This window comes from Ictidomys tridecemlineatus, chromosome 3, assembly GCF_052094955.1.
Source record: "Ictidomys tridecemlineatus isolate mIctTri1 chromosome 3, mIctTri1.hap1, whole genome shotgun sequence".
NCBI lineage: Eukaryota > Metazoa > Chordata > Mammalia > Rodentia > Sciuridae > Ictidomys > Ictidomys tridecemlineatus.
This window is the reverse complement of record NC_135479.1, coordinates 94264818-94286245: the sequence shown is the minus strand read 5'-3', so window position 1 is coordinate 94286245 and position 21428 is coordinate 94264818. Positions and strand designations below refer to the sequence as shown.

At 40.8% G+C, this 21428-nt stretch overlaps 2 protein-coding genes across 5 annotated transcripts in view; one reads left to right on the top strand and one right to left on the bottom strand.

The window, feature by feature from the left end:
• Cp (ceruloplasmin) overlaps nt 1-6520 on the top strand; it is a 47803-nt gene extending 41283 nt beyond the window's left edge. Inside the window, exons 19-20 of the mRNA XM_078043489.1 lie at nt 3168-3272; nt 6087-6520. Coding sequence (XP_077899615.1) covers nt 3168-3271 — 104 coding nt within the window. The 3' untranslated portion in view covers nt 3272; nt 6087-6520. The remainder of the gene's footprint in view (nt 1-3167; nt 3273-6086) is intronic.
• The window catches only part of Hps3 (HPS3 biogenesis of lysosomal organelles complex 2 subunit 1), a 34625-nt gene that overhangs the window by 2422 nt on the left and 10775 nt on the right, over nt 1-21428 (bottom strand). Inside the window, exons 6-16 of one of the 4 annotated variants that reach the window (XR_013436567.1) lie at nt 17815-17896; nt 14922-15076; nt 13035-13143; nt 10175-10356; nt 9242-9422; nt 8095-8328; nt 6738-6923; nt 6084-6272; nt 4585-4692; nt 1782-1988; nt 936-1030 (exon numbers count right to left, since the gene is read on the bottom strand). Coding sequence is in view for 1 of the 4 variants with exons in the window: in XM_078043490.1 (XP_077899616.1) it covers nt 936-1026; nt 1782-1988; nt 4585-4692; nt 6084-6272; nt 6738-6923; nt 8095-8328; nt 9242-9422; nt 10175-10356; nt 13035-13143; nt 14922-15076; nt 17815-17896 (1724 nt within the window). In the remaining 3 variants the exon portion in view is untranslated. Of the gene's footprint in view, nt 1-935; nt 1031-1781; nt 1989-4584; nt 4693-6083; nt 6273-6737; nt 6924-8094; nt 8329-9241; nt 9423-10174; nt 10357-13034; nt 13144-14921; nt 15077-17814; nt 17897-21428 lie in introns of those variants that run through there. The other 3 variants (XM_078043490.1, XR_013436569.1, XR_013436568.1) reach the window with 3 other exon arrangements.

Here is a 21428-nt window from a genome sequence, read left to right as displayed (position 1 = left end):
TAACACTGTTGCAGAGGTGTGAAAATGGGGGACATCTGCAGGAAAGTGGGAAAGTGACCCACCCACGTGAAAACTATCTTAATTAATAGTGATTAATTATGTGATTAATTTTGATGCAAGTGGGGCAAAGCAATCAGACACCTGCCACTTCCATCTTCTGAAAATCAAAGCAGTCAGGGAGGAAGACAAAGAGTTGGTGGGAGGTAGCCTCCTCCTTCCCCTATCACAAATGTGCAACGTTTACTAAGTGGGATCTTCAGAAAAACAACATCTGATGGCCAATGGCTCTGCCTAATGTTTTAAAAATCTCTTGCCTCAGCTAGAAAACATAATTCCAACACTGTCGATTTCTAATATTTCATGTGCATTACAATCAACATAGACATGACTTCTGTAGTCAGGACAACAAATAACTAGTAACATTAACATACAACAACATAGAAAATGAAAATCATATGTCCGTTAAGATTGATAAATGACTATGTATGAATGATGAACATTCAAATTGACAACCTATGCTGTAAAAAACTGTATGATTTAGACATTCAACTTTTAAACCCTGGAAGAACTCATCCTTCTTCAATACTTAAAATTGTGTTTGTTAATCTTAGCTTCAGACATGAAGTAAATTAAACACTCAGATCATTAATAAAAGATGTAATTGTCTTCATGAAGTTTTGAATTTCTATAACTGTAATAATTTGTTGAGCATTTGAAAAGATTAACTTAAAATACCAGCTCTGTGAGTAGAAGAGATAAATGAATATCAAATGTGATCCTGGCACACAGATGCTAAAAATAAGCTCTTCAAATGATTCTGCAAGACTTCTTCATCCAACTTGAAAAATTCCCATGAGAAACCTAGATAAAGTATGACTCCAGCAAATTTAAAATTGAAACTAAAGTCTACAATCAAGTCAAAAAAGTACTTTTACCTTTCAGTGACGTCAGGTAAAGTTGATATTTCTCTCCACCACATTTTATTCTCTGACAAAGCTCAGGCAGCAGTTTTTTCCACCACAGAGTCTATCTTAGAAAAAAATGAATCAATTTTAGTTTGATGCATTTTACACTTAGCTTTCCAATGAGAAAAGACTGTGCAGGAAGGCACGGGGCACCATTACATCATTTGGTTAAGGAACTCAATTTTATGATAAAAGGATTTATTATCTACAGCCTGTGTTCTGTTTAAACAAAAAAAAAAAAAAGAGCTTCAAAACCGGGTTCGATCCTCAGCACCACATACCAACAAAGATGTTGTGTCCGCCGAGAACTGAAAAATAAATATTAAAAATTCTCTCTCTCTCTCTCTCTCCTCTCTCACTCTCTCTTTAAAAAAAAAAAACAAAAAAACTTGATATGCACCCATGCACATGGCTGTTTTCAAGAAGAAGCCTAGACATGTCCTGTTACCATGTCTTAGGTGACAAGGAAGAAGAAAAAGTATACTAGAGTCTAAAACTCTTCTAATTTCCAAACTTAAGACTTTAATCACTCAGAAAATATTTTCTCATCATGCATTATGTTTCCCAAATCTTCAAGCAATCACCTATTTAATCTCCAAACAAGAGGTTTCCAAAGATGCCAATGCATCATCATCATCATCCTGCATTTTAATAGCATCTAACAGTATCTAACCCACACCCTTAAAAACCCAGGTTCACTGGATTCATGCGGCCCTATGAAGTCACAAATGTCCCTGTAATGCAGACACATGGCAACAAGATTATCAACGCACGCTCTCACGATTAAGCCTGAGAACAGAATCCAAAAGCTTATACCCGGTTCTCTTCTTTCAGTTCGTGATTAGCATATGGAATGACCGCCTGTGGGCATCTCTCCAGCAGCATGTCCAAGCACTGCTCATACTCTCTCAGGCGAGTACGACACAGAATGTGGACACTGAGGCCAGCAACAGTGTCTTCCGAGAGTGGCTCCAAGAAGGGAATGATGGAAGCTATGTCAAATGAAGGACCACAGATAAGAGACTAGGAACAGAAAAGCAAAATGTTATGGAGCAAGGCATCCAGACACTAAAACACGACCTATAATTTTTATCAGCTAAGGAATCAGATGATATCTCATTTCCAGTGGAAATACTGTCAGGGCTAGAATTCTCAGAATTCTCTTAAAGAAGAAAATAAAACAACAAACCTCACTTATCATAAAAAGAAGAAGGAGGACGCCATTTAAGAACACATGAATACAGTCCTTATTTAATAAATCTTAGTGGGCTGAAGTGTTAAATATTTTGTATCTGTACCTCCAGTTTAAAGAAATAAAGATCTGTTTAATAGAAAATTATCACTTTTAAAGTAAAATAATTTCATTTATTTGAATGGACAGCAAATTAAGACTGATGGGAATTTTCTAGGACTCTGTCCTAAAGAAATAATTAACAGACAGTTGTTTGCAAAGCATATTCTCAAAACCAAAAAATCACAAGAAATCCAAAAATTCAACAAGGAGGGATGTTAAGTCAATAATGGTACAGTCATGTTGTCAAACTTTAGATAGTCATCAAAATGACGTTTCCAAAGGCTAGTTAAGGAGAAAGTGCTCATGATAAAATGATGAGTAAGAAAACCTCATTTTGAGATTATGCTCAGAACATGCCCAGCTCTGTACTATCCACACAGGTATATGCAGCATGGAAATATCTCTGCACGGCCCTGCACCAAAACGCACATCAGCTAATTGGATGGGAAGGCAAAGCTTACTTTCTGTTCTCTTTTCATAATTCCCTGCATTTTCCAAATTTTCTATAATGAGGATACACTAAAATAATAAATTTTAACATAAAGCTAAATAAAATTTAGTATAAAATTTAATATAAAAAAGCTAAAGCACTTATTTAGAACTTGGTCATTTAAATCGATACCATTTGCAAAAAAATAAAATAAATAAATCGACACCATTTGCAAAAAAAATTAAAAATAAAATAAATAAATTGACACCATTTACCACAAGCTAAATTTCAGGAAGCATGTATTTCAGTATTGAGAACTCTACTAGGATATTATTATTCAGCAACTTTAGCAGTATTTTACTTTTTAAATGTGTAAGTATTTTTATTGTACCACCAAGATAATCTTCATTTCCCCATCTTCTGTAAGAGAAATAGTCATGTCTTGATTTCTCCTCCCTGTATCTTTTTTTTGCTACAGCATCTTCTCAGAGTTATGAGAGAATATGGAATGTGAACTATCTGTTCACAGTTAGCATGATTATTTTATTCCAAATATCTACCAAAGAATGGCCAGGAAAATAAGGTTGGTATCTTTTCTTCTGCAAGTTTAATAAATAATTCATTTGAATAATTTCCTAACAATAAAATGGCAAAGATGAAATAAGGTAATAATCACCCACTCATAGGATCTCCCAATATGGAAGAAAATGGACATATTTCTATACTGGGTCCTTGATTACCTGGCATTTAATACAATTACATTACTGTGTATGTTGTGGGAGGTCAAGGCCCGGTGCTGCCCACCACATTTACAGTCTATGTTCATGCGACGAACAAAAGTTGAAGCTAAGAAGTCTCTTTGTCACAAGAGACAAAATCTTTAAGGACTATAAATAACTCCATCTCTAGGGAAAACACAGCTCTATTTGGAGACTGAATATAAGCGATATGGTCTCTTGAGCTTCCTTCCCCAACCTCTATCCCCAATTTGACATTTGGTTGTAGCATCAATAACCACGCTTACACCAGTTCCCAGAGCTTAAATCAGGGATTGCAAACTCAAAAGCAGAAAGGGGTCGACCAGAGAATGAAAATGCATAAAGAGATCTTGCTACGAGGAAAGTAGACACAAGACTCTCAGCTCGGAGACGGAAAACATGGAGATAAATCAGGCAGACAGAACACCAGAAGCAATGCCCAGGGACTGGCCACTAGCAGGCTCCAACTCTCAGGCCTCAGGGGTAAGAAGAGTCCTGGATTGCCAGTTCTGCTGAATTTGAAACTTAGAATTACTAATATGAAATCTTAATTTTTCTCTGAGGGCAAGCGACATTGGACATACAAAGAAAACAACTGTGGGAATTATAATCAGTCCCTGGGCCACTGAACTATGTTAAATAAATCATAAATAATGCAGCCCAGCCTGATCCACCATGTGAAATGCACACTTCATTTCTCATTTCCAGTGGAAATACTGTCAGGGCCAGAATTCTCATGGGAGGATCTGCGGTGTCTAACCATGGTGCTAGTTTTTGAAGATTCGTTTAGAAGCCAGGTAAACTGGTTACCTTGAGTTGTTTCTTATGAACTAGTGTGAGCAGTCTAAATTGTGTCAGTCATGCTAAAACTGGATTACATCCATAAAAACACCACCACATCATATCTGCCACACTTTCATTTAGAGTGTTTTCAAGTGCACCCTGGAGATGAGAATAGTGGTCACTTCAGCTGGCAGAGCTTGCAGTTTCAGGCAGAGGCAGGAGTGCTGCCAAAGCCCCTGAGTATGCTCACTATAGATCCATGGATTAAAGGGACACTTGACATCTTACCAAATTTAAAACCTATACTATACTGCTGTGTGTGTATTCAAAAGGACAAGAGGCATTTTAACTTACTTGTAATTTTGAAAGGTCTTCTTTGTAATTTTTATCAACCAAGGAATCAGATGATATCAAGACATCAACCCACGGGTAGATTAAGCCAAAGTGACTGCAGGCATTTATCTAAAAGATAAAAGAAATTTATCATAAACACCTAACGACAAAACAAAACCTTCCTTTGTCCACTCACAAAAAGTTAAGTGATTGTTAACCCTCTGCCACATCACAGGTCAGGTACACACCAGCCTAGGAACAGGAAGTCTTTCCCAAGTGCTTTGCCTTCCCCAAAAGGAGTTTCATCCTACTGCTTCCATGAAAATAAGCTTAATTTTATTTTTTTAAAATAATTTTTAGTTGTAGATGAACACAATTTATTTTATTTATTTATTTTTATGTGGTGCTGAGGATCAAACCCAGTGCCTCCCACATGCTAGGCAAGTGCTCCACCACTGAGCTACAACCCAGCCCCATATTTCCTTAATTTTGAACTTTAAAATATTCCAAGGAGGGGGGCTGGGGTTGTGGCTCAGAGGTCCAGCGCTCACCTAGCACACGTGAGGCACTGGGTTCGATGATCCTCAGCACCACATAAAGTAAAATAAAGACATTGTATCCACCTATAAGTAAAAAATAAATGTTTAAAAAAATATTCCTGGGGCTAGGATTGTGGCTCAGTGTTAGAGCGCTCGCCTAGCACGGATGGAACCCGGGTTCGATCCTCAGCACCACAAAAAAATAAAGGCATTGTGTTGTGTCCATCTACACCTAAAAAATAAATATTTTAAAAAAATATTCCAAGGAGGTACTCTCTAGCAAAAATTTCAAAACAAAACAAAACAAAAAACTGCCTTAAGCTAATTATACTGAAAAAGAATTAAAGGAAACTTGGAAATAATTTTCATTAATACACTTTGAGAGGCAAAACATCATCCATCAGTTATCAAGACAATTCCCATGGAGGTCCCCTTATTCAAGAAGCTGGTGACTTTTTCTGTGACCCCACATTAGCCATGGCATCCATGAGAGGCAAAGGGGCTGGAAGGGAGGGAGCCAGGAGAGTAGAAGGGCTCTTCTGGTGGCCTAGAATGCTGCAGGCCTGGACTATGCCCCTGACAGGAGCATGCCCAGTGAGGCAGCCTCTCGCCCAGGCCTTCTGAAGCTCCTCTCCCACCAGGGAGAGCCCCAGAGATCCCTCCTCTGTTCCACTATTCACCGATGACCCCTGCTGAGGAGGAACAGGCCTGGTGGTTCTGGGAAAGGTCCTTCCCAAGTGCTTTGACTACCGAGATGTCACTGCCAGTACCTAACAAAGTAGCAGCAGGGACATTTGTTGGAGTGTAAAACTATTTAAAACCTGGGCAACATCAGTCAAAGACAGTTTTAAGTGTACTTTTAACTCCAGCTTAATTAAATATCTAGTAACAGAACACTATTCTGAGTCATTAAAAATAAGGCGGCAGATTATTATAATGTGCAATATGAGCTTAATGTAAGGTACTATGCCCTTGTCTTACCAGATCCTCTGATGTTTGCAACGGGGTGGTGTCAGGAGGCTGCCTCTTAGACAATCTCCAGATGTACTGAGATGTGAGCTTGAAACAGAGTTCCTGAAGTACCACGTCTGGGAGACAGGCCACTAACTGAGCTTCCCAAAAGTCTACCAAGAGCTGAGGAATCGTATCTTCGTCCTGACCACAGAGCACCTTGAAAACAGTGAAACAAGGCCATGCCCTAGGTGAACACAATACTGACCAAGCCACCCCTGGGCTATCACACCTCACGTGAGTCACCTGATTAACACTTTACAATCAGCTTTCGCACACAAACAATGTTTAGACATTTTTAATAAGAAACAGGTTCTAGGTTGCAAGAATGGAGTTAACTTACATAAATTTACACTTTAATGTAAACTAATTAGATTTGCTTTTTCAATAAACCAACGAAAAACTCACTTCTCTTATTCTGCTTCCCCTTTGCCACTGATTTTTATCAAACCATCAGAAACAGTACTTTTTAAAAATATTTTTTAGTTGTAGATGGACACAATACTTTGTTTATTTATATGTGGTGCTGAGGATCGAACCCAGTGCCTCACACGTGGGAGGCAAGGGCTCTGCCAATGAGCCACAGCCCCCACCCAGAAACATTACATTTTTAACGTGACAAACCTTAAAGAAAGAATCAGCCTCTTCAATTCCGATTTTGTTGTTCTTCTGCAAGCCCAGGACTGCAGCCACAAGCAAGCCAGGCTGCGACTCTCTCAGGTGCGCTGCAAGCTGGGTTGGAACCATCTGTCCCTTCCTTTGTTGAATCAGCAGCCGAGGTTCCAGAATGAAGCCACACGCCAACTTCATCTTCAGATGAAAAAGGAATTTAAGAACGACGTGTGCCCTTCATTCAGGTCATGCATCCTCAGATACACCCTGGCGCACTCAGGAGTCAGGGCTGGGCTGTTCATAACTGACTTTAATCATAGTTTTTTCTTAACTACAAAGACTAGTTTCTATCTCAGGAAGGACATCATTAACTGTCTCACAGAAGCTACTAATGTTTAATTTTGAGATATTTAAGTTTTGTAGAGCTTTCCATTTAGATCTACTTAATTTGGGAAAAAAAAACTAAAGTTTTTTTCAAAATTATGGAAAGAAAATTTATTTTCTTAGAAGGCTTTTCTTCAAAGCAGATGCCCTAATGTTTTCACTTTATCACAAAAAAGCAGCTCTTTTCATGTCAGAGACCAGTCATACTGTGGGCATCTGAGCAGAGTCGGGCAACAAGAACAGAAGCCTGCGTGCACAGGTTACCAGGCTATGGGCTCACGGCTTACTCTGCCACCATCCACTACATGATCATGGACAAGGTGTTGAGGCCCTGTGTCCCAGCTGTCTCAGCCACTCAGTTACAAGGGCATCGACTTCATGGCATTAAGAATTGAATAAAATGACACATGCAAGGGGCCTGGGACATCGTTAAGAGCTCAAATAACACTACCTCTAATTTTCTTCCCATTACCATTTTTGACTCATGAGCCTAAATGATCTCTTTTCCAAGGCAGTGACTTTCTTCTTTCGATGTACCAACTGTATGTCCATCCTCCCTAACGTCACCCTTGATTTTCCCAAAGGGAGGCTATCTTTGATCTACTAATACCTAGGGCTTATTGTTACTCTCCTTTTTCTATCCTTAAATATACACCCTCTGCTCCATTTTTGGTGAGCACACTCTGTCTCTCACACCAGATCAGACTGCTGGTTCCAGGCAGAGCCTCCAGAGCCAAGCACAGTGCTCTGGATGTCCTCAATGCTGAGCCGAAAGGTCTCTGCACACTCACTGCTACCATTTATCAGTTGAATTTTTTTCATTTGCTAGATCCAAAGTCCCACTTTCTCTTCTAATATTAGGTCTATTTTCCATTACAACTAAGAAAATATGAGCTAAAAAGAAGCCAAAGAGAGTAAAACACCTCAAGACTACCACCTTCAGCCTGCTATTAAGACTGCTGTTAAGGCCAGGCAGGCTCCGTACCTCCGAATAGCTTTTCATTTCATTTCTGTACATGTCGATATTTCCCATTTTCAGAGCCACTGCTGCTTTGGTCAGTGTCACTAGGATTGAGGCAAATCCATAAGTATCCAACTTGTTCAGGTAGCTCAAGGCAGTTAAAGGATTAATATTCTTCATGGAAGGGCTGCAGAGAACATGGGGCAGTTGCTTCGGCTCAGTCACGTGAAACATCTGAACCACTTTTGCTGCTAATTCCTTTGAGAAGCACAAAATAAAAGGCCATTCAGCGAATAGAAAGCAACAAAATCAGCAAATATACGTGTGTGTATGCATGCGTGAATGTGTTGTGCGTGTGTATAAGAACTTCAGAATTCCTAAGTGCTGGAAGACCTACGGGTATACCAAACAGAGACAAATATAGCAATTAAAAATAAAATTATAGTATTATGTTATGATTAAAGAAGAAATGATTCAGATACATGGGAGACCTGAGATGAAGTGATCTCTTTGCTGAAAGCTAAAGAAGAAAAAGCATTGAAATACGCACCAGAGATGTGACCAACATTTCTAATTTTAACAGGAGTTCAGAGGAAGAAAATAAATGTTTCACTAAATGACACTTAAAAGTCTACAATAAAATACTACAGCATAATTAAAAATATACTCAGTGAAGTAATTTCTATGAGAAAATTTCATCTCCCTCAAAACATTTGGTATCACAATTTCCAACTATATTCAAAACACATAAGAGGCAAAACAAAACATAGCAACAACAATAACAAAAAAAACCCTTAATAATGTTTTAAGGTCACAAATCTGAGTTTGTAAGTGAAGCTTTGGACCCCTGGAGAATGGAGTGACCAGGAGGTGGAAAGGACAGTAGATGAGGATCAGGGCAGGGCCACGCTGTTACTCTACAAGACAAGCTGCCATCACCAGGCAGGTCCTCAAGCACCACATCTCCCTCTCTTTACACTGAGGAGGTGTGAGAAATGGCCCAGAAGGTCTTTTCCAAGCACGAAGACAAAGGTACATCACTTTTTTTAAGAGAAGAAAAACAAAGAGGAAAATGTTTGGAACTTGCCTCCTAAATTACATGATACAGAATAAATTATTAAAATGAAAAGTGAAAAATATTTGCTATAACTAAATAAAAGACAATATTCACTTCACTTAGTTCTTCATCCAGGTTTTCATAAAGTGAATGATTAATATAAAAGATTAATCCCTTCTCGTATTTCTGTGGTTCACTGTCCACTGCCCAGTCCACACGCGCCAAGACTTCAGCCATGGTCAAGCCAGACATCTTATAGTACGGCAAGGCCAGGTGGGAATGCTGGGTGTCCAGTCTGAGGGAAGAAAAGAAACACCACAGTTTGTGGGTTATAAGTCTGTATGTCTGACCATGCCAATAATAACACAGATCACGTTTCCAAAGACATTAATTGCAAATGACATCATGAACTGGAACAGATTCCTGAGTTTTACTTTACAAATCATTCTACCCAGTGTAGCTTCTTTTTGCATGCTTATAATCTGGAAAAAAAGTAATTCATTAGATGAATTTTAATATTCGTGATGTGTCTGTCTCTAAAAACAATGGTCTTCACAGGTAGGCAAAGTCTGTTTTATCAGTTTCCAATCACTCACGGGGGTCACTCTTCATCGCAGGCTCCCCTTCTGACATCACAAAGCACTGACTACTAAGACTAAAACCACAGCCTGTCCTGCTGACACCTCTCCCTTAGCTCATAGACAGTAAGCAAGCAATGGGGTGTTCTCACCAGCCATGGCCCCAAGGCCTGAAAACAACCTTCAAATGTCCCAAGTCATGTGGTGGAAGACTCATAGCTTAAGGCTTACTGCTTATCTAGCAAACTGTGATTCTTTCAAGACAGGAAATGGGTCACATTCATCTCTGTATCTCTAAGCCTGGTACCCAGCATGTGCTCAATAAATGCTTGTGAAGTAAGTGAAAAATGAACCACCTCCTCTCACATGTCCCCAGTTTATCAGGTAACTACCAGAGATGAAGCAGTTGGCAAGCACACCCAAAACACAAGACAGCTTCTGCAGCAAGGTTGCCAGAGACGTCACCAACCTGCTGTAACAGTCTCCGAGGTGCCCACAGCTTTCTTTAAATGCTTCCAAAAGCTCTGCTTTCTCTCCAGGTTCTAGCTGGCCGGCATCCATCAGGGCCGCCCTCACCAATAGATGAGCCTCGCTGAGGAGGTGGATGCAGCTCTGGGTTTTTATGGTCTTGTAGGTGTTGCTGTAGTCGACCTGAAGCCCAGATGACAAAGTCAATGCTGCTAAAGAAAGACACCCAAAAGGCCCAGTTCTGAAGAATATCTATTTTACAACTATATATTTTATTAACAATATTAATTTGGGGGCATATTAAATGCTTTTTTTCTAGAGAGAGAGAGAGAGAGAATTTTTTTTTTAGTTTTTGGCGGACACAACATCTTTGTATGTGGTGCTAAGGATCAAACCCGGGCTGCACGCATGCCAGGCGAGCATGCTACCGCTTGAACCACATCCCCAGCCCAAATGCTTTTAAAAGTAAGTAAATCAGTGGTTATGTATCTCTCAGTCAGCAGTTAGTTGATGTTTTCTTCCTCCACAATCCATGAGCCAGTTTAGTATACATATGATTGATTGTAAATACTGCCTTGTTAAATAGCTTTAAGCATGACGAGTCCAAAGAATGCTGTAATAGTAATAATGCAGATAACTCAGCAACGATTTGCTCTCAATTTGATAAAACTAGCAAACATGTGAAATAGTTCTTTTTTTTTGGAAATTCTATGATTTAACCCTTTCATATTAAGACAGTGTCCCTCCCTCGCTGAGTTCTGACTGATGAGTTTAAGTTCAGCTCACAGTGGGCTCGAAACCTTCACCAGCCCATCTGAGTCAATAAGCAAACAGCTGGTCCAGAGGGAGTCTGTGACCTTCAATTAAGAAGAGTAAACAGGCAGGCCAAACTGAGATGATCATCAGCATTAAACTGCTAGAGACACTGTTCAATCCCCAGAATCACAGAAAACAAAGCAAAACGAAAGCAGTCCTAGGCTTACTGATATGCAGTGATATCAAAGAAGTATTCTTTAAGAAAAAATGTAAAGCAACAAAGTAGGTAGTCTGATTCCAGTCATGTACTTTACAAAACAACATACGTGCCGACACAGCTGCACAGGATATCTCTGGAAATAAACAGCAAACTGGGATATGGCCACTGCATCCAGGGAGGGCGAACAGGAGACCACATGGGCCAACTGATATCATGTGTCCTTTGCTATTGTTCGAACACTTTTTTCTTTACTGTGTTAAGTGTTATTTATAAAATTAATTTCAAATGTCTGTCCTCAGCCAGAGCTTACACATCTTATTCTGAGCTCTAGATCAACATTTCCAACTGCCCACTTGATTCCAACTCCGACATCTGGATTTCTCATACCTTCAACTCACTAAAGGAAAAAAAAATCCAATGCATGCTCCCTCCTAAGCCACCCCACCAAAATGCCAGGGACAAATCAGGCAACACATTGACCAGATTAACAAAATTAATGTCTCCAGTGAGGGGCAGATGGGCATCCTGCACCTAGAGTTGTGACACCCTAATAAAACACACCATCTATGCAATATTCTAAGAATGCATCACCTGAATCTAATCATGAAAGAAACTCTAATAAAACCCAAAATGCAGAACTCTCTCAAGAAAATAAAAAAAGGTAGAGGGGGAAAATCATGTTTTTCAAAAAAAATGTTAATATCATAAAATAAAAAGAAAGGCTAAATAAATATTCCAATCCAAAGAGACTAAAGTGACACGATGATTAAATACACCCCGTGACCCCAGACTGCATCCTGGGCTGAAGGGCATTGGAGGTGCTTTTACACAATACCTGGGTCAGTATCAAGGTAAAGTTTACTGAAGCATCAGACTACACTATGGTTACACAAGAGAATATTCTGATTCTCAGGAAATATACACTGAAGTATTCAGGGACAAAAGGCTATAGGGTACTAAATATTCCTCCCAATGAATGGGAGCACAAGAGTACAAAGAGAAAGAGAAGAAAATGGGTGAAATGTTGGTGTAGGTGAATTTATGTGGGGAATGAACAGGTTTTCTCTGCATTACTCTTATTCTTGAAACTTTCTCTAAGTTTGAAAATTATTTCAAAATAAAGAGTTATAAATGGCAGGAAGCTGGACATGATCTCACCCACCTATAATCCCAGTTACCCAAGAAGCTGAGGCCAGAGGATAACACATTTGAGGCCAGTCTGGGTAAAACAGGGAGACCCTGTCTCAAAATAAAAGTCAAAAAAAATGAGGAATGGGGTGGGCTGGAGATGTAGCTCAGTGGTAGAGCACCTGCCTCGCCTGACTGAGGCCCTGGGTTGTTCCTGGTACCACACACACACACACACACACACAAAAAAAAAAAAAAAAAAAAAAAAAAAAAAACACTAGGGATGAGCAAAAGCTGTTACTCTTAGAACAGGAATGAGGATGCTTGCTCCTGGCCCCTTCAAGGTCAATGGAGCTGCAGTGCAGGGGCTGAGTGCCCAGGATACTATGATGACATTCCAAAGAAAAAAGAGTGAAATAGGGATAAATGGTCTTAGGTTCTTTTCAACTCCATTCATGGTTCTTTTTACTAGGGTTCAAAGTCAAAGCCAAAGTCTATGGATGTTTAGATTGGCACATGATCCTCTTTGGAGAGTGGGATGAATAAAGGACTTTTGATTTTAATGAAGAGAATTTCTAGTTGCTTCTCACATGTCAAAACTGAAAACAACAAAGCCAAGAAAGATACACACTCCCCTGTCAGAGCCTGGACGCTGGTGTCTGTGGCATCCTGAATGCATGGTCTTTAGAATCAATGTGTGATCATCGATTTCATTCTACATTTCTACAAATAAGAATAAAAAGTCTGAAAAAGTTACCATTTCTTTGTAGAGTTGCATTGGAGAGACGGTATTCACAATGTACAAATTCCACCCAGCCTCGACTGCAGGAGGTATTCTGTTCTTAGCACTGGTATCTTTCCTAGAACTAAAAGCAAAACAAAGGACAAGGACTATAAGATAAAACATGTTATTTTTAAATGGTGAGTATCAGGTACCATATGATAACCATGACATAACTTTCAGTATTTTCTTCAGTGCTTAGCTGTACAGTCGATCTTCACTGAACACTACTTCACAATACTACATAGGCCTACAGCATTCAGTAGTCTGTAACTATCATGTATTGATAACCCAGTTGCTTCCAATTCACTCTTCAAGTATGCTAAAATGAGCAATAAGCTCAAAACAACCAGCAAGACTCCTGCAGGCTCTGAAAGTTCCTGTGCCTGGCTCTTTCCTACAAGTGGCTGTCAGGAGTCAAGTCACAAGCCATAGGCCATAAATCTAAAGAAACCATGTAAATGCAAAACATTTATATTGCTGGGAAAATGTAGAAGACTCATGATTTTAAGATTTAAAGCACAATATTATTAACTCTTGACTTCACCGTGAGGCATTTTCTTCAATATAAAATATTTGAGAATTTTAAAAATTCATTTATTTATTTATTTATTATTTTTTTGACACAATGCCTTTATTTTTATGTGGTGCTGAGAGTCGAACCCAGGTCCCGCCCATGCTAGGCGAGCACTCTACTGCTGAGCCACAACCCCAACCCCCTAAATTTAATTTATTTATGCTTTTATGTGGTACTGAGGATCAAACCCAGTGCCTTTCATATGCTAAGCAAGCACTCTATCACTGAGCCACCACCTCAGCCCTATTTGAGAATTTTTGATCAAATAGATTTTCAAATAAATTAAAAATTTTAAAATCATTTTAAAATACTTTACTTTAAAAATGTCAAATGTGTAGCATTACAAATCGGTTCTCTTCTCACCCTAAAGCTTTTAGGATCTGTCAGTCTCAGTCCATTGCATGCATGCTTAGAATGTGACCATATCCTGCTAGTGGAACAAAGTATAGGCACAAACAATTAAAAAAATAAAAATGCATGTTAAAAGTATACACCTGTGTTGGACTGGAAATACACTAGATGCTCTCTCACCCCCATGGATTTCTTTCCCGATTAAAATTTTCTTAGAGGAATGTTCATGTTAGATTATATTCCTTACTGCTAAATTTACAATGTTGAAAACATCAAATAGAAGCATTAGCAGTGTGGAACTAAGTGTTCTACTCTGAACAATGTGAAAGCAGAAAACCTAAGAGTTAACTAGAGATTAATGTTATGAAAATGCAATTTTTTCAATTTTGACAGAGTCTTGCTAAATTACTGAGGCTGGCCTTGAACTTGCCGTCCTCCAGTCTCAGCCTCTCAAGTGGCTGGGATCACAGGTATGCACTACCATGTCCAGCTAAAAATACAATTTTATTTTAAGGTAGATATACAATTATCTAAAGATCATGGATATGTTTTCAGGTGAGAAACATGTTCTTAATTTCTATTGCCAATACTAGAAAACATTCAGTAATTAAAAATGCAATTGCTGAAAGGTTAAAAAAAAAAACAGCAAAAGGGCTGGGGATGTGGCTCAAGCGATAGTGCACTCGCCTGGCATGTGTGCGGCCCGGGTTCGATACTCAGCACCACATACAAACAAAGATGTTGTATCCGCCAAATATATCACAGAGATCTTTAGAACCTCCTTAATTTCATCCAGAAAAAGAACATTATAGAAAAGCCAGCTGATCATTCCAAGTTTTGATTTAAAAAAAAAAAAAAAGATAAAGTAAGACAAACACAAAATAATCCAGGTATCCCAGACACAGGAAGGAGTATCTGGGTTGGGGGATGCTTACAGAAGCCTCTTGGGTGACTCTTTTCTCTCAGGAACAGCCTCAGGCTCTGCTTTGGTCAAGAGTATGATGTGGTTTTTAAAGTGACAGATGGCTTTCAAGCCTATGAAAAGCTGTATTCTTAAAGCACAGACATCCAAACTGACAGGTGGGCAAGCCTAGAGAAGGAAAAAAATCACAAATGTAACCAGGAACAAAGCGCATGAACATTGACCTTCAAACATCAGTCTGCTTGTCTGGTAAAATATGTTCCACTCCCCACAATCTCCCAAAAATCCGAATTCCTATTCCTAAGAGAGTGAAGAGGTTATCTGAATCTATGTAACCAACCATCTATTTAATAGAACTAGTCAATCAACGAATCAGCGAACCCAGTACTGGCTGCTGACTAAATGCAGACAGAGCTGCAGGAGCCCCTGAGGAGAGCAGCCCTGGCTGACAACCTGCCCACTATCGGTGGCTCCGGGTGTGCGAAATGGATAAGGTCAGACACTGTAGAAGGATCTTCTGCAGCATGTAAAGTGTATAAAATGGTTGGTTTGTTTTTTTGTTTTTCTGCTGGTGGATGTGTGCAAGAAATGCTCGTGCAAGTTCAAGGCCAGTCTGGGCAACGGAGCAAGACCCTGTCTCAAAAGAAAAAGAGCTGGGGATGCAACTCAGTGGTAAAGTCCTGGCCCTGGGTCCCATCCCCCATCCAAAAAAATGCTTATATGTTTGGATGAGCCTGACTGCTCATACCTGGAAAAGGCAGGGACTGAGTCAAGCAGAATGGATAACAAAGATAATGGAAGAGATTTCTGGAGAAGAGATTTCTGGAGAGATCCCTGCCCCTTCTGCTTCAATAACGCTGTTTAGCCTCTTTGTCATCCCTTTGTGCAAAGTGGCTGGGAAAACATCTAGATGAATTTTTTTTATTCATAAAAGTAGTTAAGTGGGCCTTGGCTAGTTAGGAAAAGCCAGAACCTCAGAGGAAAGGGAGGTAACCACACACAGCCAGACACAGTGGCCACCACTCTGGCCACTTTGAACTCAAGTTCAAAGCCAGCCTGAGCAACACAGGGAGACCCTATCTCAAAATAAAATACAAAAAGGGCTGAGAATGCTTCCATGAGTGAGGTCTTGGGTTCACTTTCCAGTAACACACACATACACAACCACACAACCACACACAACCACATACACGCAACCACAAGGCACTTCAGACCAGACCCTGAAGCTATGAATTCTTTTTCAGATACCAGTTTCAAGTGGGCTGAGCTGTGTGCTCATTCAGGTGGCATAGAGGATTTGAGAGTTGGTGGAGCAGCAGGAAAGGGGTGCCATGTGTTGGGATAACCACTGACCTCCCCTCTCCCACCTCACTGGCCTCCAGGCAGCGCCCCACCAGCTGCCACCCTCCCCTTGTCTCTTCCTGTTCCTTCCCTCTGGTTTCATACCCTAGGAAGACATGGCATTGTGACTGTTTTCTAAAGTAGTTTGATCCAACTTCAATCTATCAAGAAGCCCAAGTTGTCACCACCACCCCGTGGGAGTCCAGGTCTCTCTGAGGGTTGACAAGACAGGTGGGGGAGAAGAGAAGGATAAAGAGCCAAGAACAGAAGATTTTTCATCTATGTTTTCTTTCCTTTTTCACTGGGGAAATACCCCTTATCTTATAAATAATGACCTATTTGAAAAGCCCACGCATGCATCTCATGCTCAAGAAACATGTAGAATCTGTGGTTCCATTTCCCAGGCAGCTGAAGGCACTCAGAAAACCTGGAAAGCACCAGGAAACAACAGGCAGGCCATGGCGACAGAAGTCACTGAGAACCCAGAGCCCACCCTCCACAAAATACAATCACTTATCACAAGCTGGGCCACAAAAACGGCAGCCCGAGCACCTTAGACACCCTGGGCATCCGCTGGTTAACACAGCCTGGCTGTGAGCTTCAGGTACCAGGCAGACATGATCTACCTTCTGAAAAATGGGTCATCACAATTTGGGGGTTTCTTGCAGCACAGCATGTGTTTTCATAACAAATATCTATTTAAATAGCTTATACTTCAGAGGTAAAATAACATAAATGAAAATTATGCAAATAATCAGTGAGTGTATTTTTGAGAAAATAAATTCAGGGTCAGAAGATCAGGCTGAATTTGCCTACACTTACTTTGTGGGTAAGTGCTTTTCTAAGACTAAGCATACAACTTCTTACCAAAAATGAGATTATTGATCTAATATATCCATTAACTTCTAGACTAAGTATAGAAGATTCCCGAGTGCTTGGAAAATAAATAAAGAATTTTAGGCATATCTGATAATAGTATAAATAAATCATTTTAATGCATCTTCTTCAATGTTGTGCTCTGAGTATATTGCTATCTGGACTGTTCTATTAATAGCTCTGTACAACTGCAACCGATATTTGTTTAGAATACAAAATTACAGTATACAGAGGCATGATATCCTGTCTCTGAGGTTACATTACACATGTTCTTCCCCAAACTTTAAAAACTATGTACTATGGGCTGGGGATGTGGCTCAAACGGTAAGGCGCTCGCTTGGCATGCACGGGGCACTGGGTTGGATCCTCAGCACCATATAAAAATGAAATAAAGATGTTATGTCCACCGAAAACTGAAAAATAAATATTTAAAAAATTCTCTCTCTTCTCTCTTTAAAAAAAAACTATGTACTAAACAACTATGAAGGAAATGCTCATAAGCAATCTTAAAGACTGTCAGCTGAACCACAAATTGCAAAGTGCTTACTGTGTAACACCCCGAAGTTCTGACCCAATAAATAAGGCAGCCTCAAGGTCCTCGCCAGGCTCAGGCCCAGGAGCACATCTGCAAGCATCTCATGTTCCCCTGTGATCTTGAGTCTTCCCTGTGACCACGAGCCCGTGCTCACCTTCAGGGTGGTGTCCATGTACGGGTCCTCCTCTCGAGCGGCCGCTGCGCTGCACCGTACCGTGAAGCACTGCAGGTTGTTGCTGAGGAAGAGGAGATGGGCACTGAGCAATGTGGAGGCCAAGGGCCAGCATGCCCACCACCATGGGGAGGGCTGCGCAGGCAGAGAGCAATGGCAGGAATAGGAAAAGACATGAGCACTGGTAATCCTGACAAGGGAGAAGCTTCTGGAGAAGCAGAGTGTCTCGGCACTCCTGGGCCCCACTCAGCCCTACTGAAGCAGAATCTCCAGGGGCCAAACCTAGACATGCATATTTCTATAAAGCTCCCTGTGTGAGTGACGTACACCCTGGGGAACAACCATGGATCCAGGTCAATGTCCTCATTCCAGACAACATGATGTCCCCGGCTCTGCTCAAGGTATAGATGGGTGACTATCAAGGCGAAGATTAGAACCTGTTCCTGACTGTTGTGCTCCCCCACCCATCTCAGGATGAAATTCCACCTGGATCGAGCTGGGCACCCAGCTTAGACTGACACACAAATCAATAGTAAAACCGAAAATGAGACTGAAGCCATCTCAGAAGTGCTTTAAAGCCTAGAGCAAGGTTCATTCTGGCACAGGCCTGAGCCAATTATATCCCAGGTTCCAATAGAGCCAGATGTCATCAACACCAATACTGACATTAAAGCAGCTAACCACTTACTGAGAAACTGCTACCAAATACATCTTGTAGAGGGAACACAAGATTTTTAAAAACATACTATAAAGCAGAAGTCACCATGAACACCTTGGCATAATCAAGTGAAGGACCAGAGCACACCTAACAGGACCTCTAGAGCAGAAGAGCTTCATCATCAGAGAAGGTACCCCGCCCTGTCACAGCTGGGAGACTTTGCACAACAGCAGTAACAGCTTCAGCCAGGATGCTCTCCAGCTGCTAGCACTTCCACTTCTGTTTCAGCCCACTGCCACTGTCCATTTCCACAGTGGAAATGACTTCTGGAGTCATCCCAGTGACCGGGACAGCAGCACCAGCACTTACAAATCTGGAGCAGTTAGCAACCTCGAGAAGCAGATAGAGAATGGGGAACAAAGCAAGCTCCCGTAGTCAGAATGGCAGTGAGCACAGCTACAACCACAAACAGCAATGGCCTTGGGGTTGGGAGGTGAAGACGCAGGGGCCTGTGACTCACTTCTGCCTACCATAACCCGGCTTGGTGATCCGGCTTGTTGGCCGTTGCTGAATACCAACAACAGGAGCAGAAGTTTAACAGAAGAATAAAATTAACTGAAATGGGCAGTGAAAGCTGGAAAGATGTTCAAGGTAAGCTGCCAAGTAGAACTGTAAGCTGCTGACCAGTGGTGGAGTGTGATCCACTTCTACCAAGTAACTCAAAGCAGCGCAAAAGAAAAGCTGGACCAGTGCATACTGACTGTTGGCAGCGCTGATTCTGGTGCGTGAGCCTGAGAAGGGCTTTCCAGCGCACATATTTCTGTAAGACTGGTGTTTTACATGATTTTATATTGTTCCTTGATCCTTAAAAAAACCGAAAGGAAACGGTTTTTAGAGATACACGAAAGCACACCTATCTTCCAGAAACTTTTCAAGACAAAAATTTATGGCACAAGGTATTTCTAAAATATGTATCTACTAGATAAAATTAAGAAAATATAAAATTGAGTTCACTTTTTTAAATGACTTAAAAAAAATAGGAGTTCACGAGATCCTTAGTAAGAATCTGACTTTACTCAAAACAACTACTATTCCAATGTCTAATGGCTCCACTGTCAAATTAATGCTATCAGAGTATCTTTTGGTGCTGATACTAAGAAAAGCCCCAATGATTTCCAACCTGGAGGTAGTCAAAACCCAGAAATTCAAAGTTCCTTCAAACCCTCTTAATACTGTTTCTGGACTCAGCATTCCAAATTAGTTCCCGATTTAGACATAGAAGAGAGGCATGAATTTGGGGATCCACTCACGTCACTGCAACGATGGGCGGTCTTTGCATTTGAGGGCAGAATGTAACATCTCTATTCCTTCTCTCTCTCTCTCTCTCTACCATCCTTGGCTTCTGAGATGCTGCAGTTTCCTAGGTTCCTCTGCAGCCTTCAAGCTCCTCCTCCTCTTGCTCTTGGAACCTTTACCAGAGTTTGGTTCTGGGATGACTTCTCCCTGTCTACACACCCTTGGGATCTTACGCCCTGCTTTGAGAGGCATCTCGTTTTTGATGGTAATAAACTTCTCTGCTGTCCTCTTTACCCTTACTTATAGTTCTCTATGTGTCCAAAAGCCTACTTAGCATTTCTTCTTAATATTCCAATAGCATCTCAAACCCAAATCTCTAAACCAGGCATCTCTTTTGTCCCCACATCTCAGCTGCTTGAAGCCCTGATGGGGTTTTCATGCCTCCCCTATCCCCATCATTCCAAGACCCCAAGCAACTCTCCTGTGTATGTGTATCCTCTCCCATCCACTCCTCCTCCTCTCACAGCGGCTGCCTCGTCAGCCCCAGTCCCTTAGCATCCTTTCCTGAGAATCCTGACAGCTTATTTATCAACGTCAATCCAACCTCCATAAAGGCCACCATTAATTTTCCTAATGCTATACTTTGGTCATATCACTTTCTCCATTTAAAATGTTGAAGAATTCCTCAGTTTGATTTGAAAGCCTCGAGTGCACTCTCATGCATTACTCCCACCACCTATGTCCTCTTCAGCTTCTTCCTAGTTAAGAACATCACTGCACCCTGACAGTTGGGGCAACTAGCTCCCTCTATGATGTTCACTTTAGAAACATACTCCCAGGGATGGTGTTTCTCCTAGTTCTAGAATTCAGGAGGAGAGGCAGGCAGCCCCCCAGGAGAGGATCAGAGTCCCCAAGTGGCTTCTATGCAGTTTGGATTCACTGTAGCACCTGCTGGAGATTCTGGTTTACTGCCCAGTAAAAAAAAAAAAAAAAAAAATCACCATCCTATGCAATTAAGTACCAGTGTTTCCAAAAAACTAACCATAGCCTTTGTTTATAGTCTTCCTTCTACCTATAATACCCATCTTTTCTAATTTCCACTCATCAAATTCTAACTAACTTGAGGCCTAGCTTCAAACACAACCACCTATCTGAACCAGCCCCATGGAACCTAGTCAAAAGTACTTTCCCTAGTACTCCCAGTACAAACTACAGTTTCACAAAGCTTTAAGATATTTTCCAAAAATCCCCTAGTGTATGTGCCCCCTTTATGTGTCTCTGCTCCCCTCTTATACTGTTTTAGTAGATGGTGTATCTTATTCATGGTTGCTTGGCCAGAGGGTCCAAAGCAGTGCCCTCAATATAATATGAACTCCAAAAACAGGAAATAGAACCAAAAGCATCACTTGCTATTGAGATAAAAGGAAATGAGATCAAACTCCTGCTCCAGAACCAGTTTACATGCCAGCATACTGGGGCAAGACAACAGACAAGACGACTACTACTGACCAGTGCCTGACTTTGGCGAACACTCATCTGAGCTCACTGTGAACACTTCCCATCTATACCAATCAGGGGGTGGAATCAGATCATCTTTCTGTCCCTTCACAGTTCTAAACCACTTGAAATAACTTGATTCACA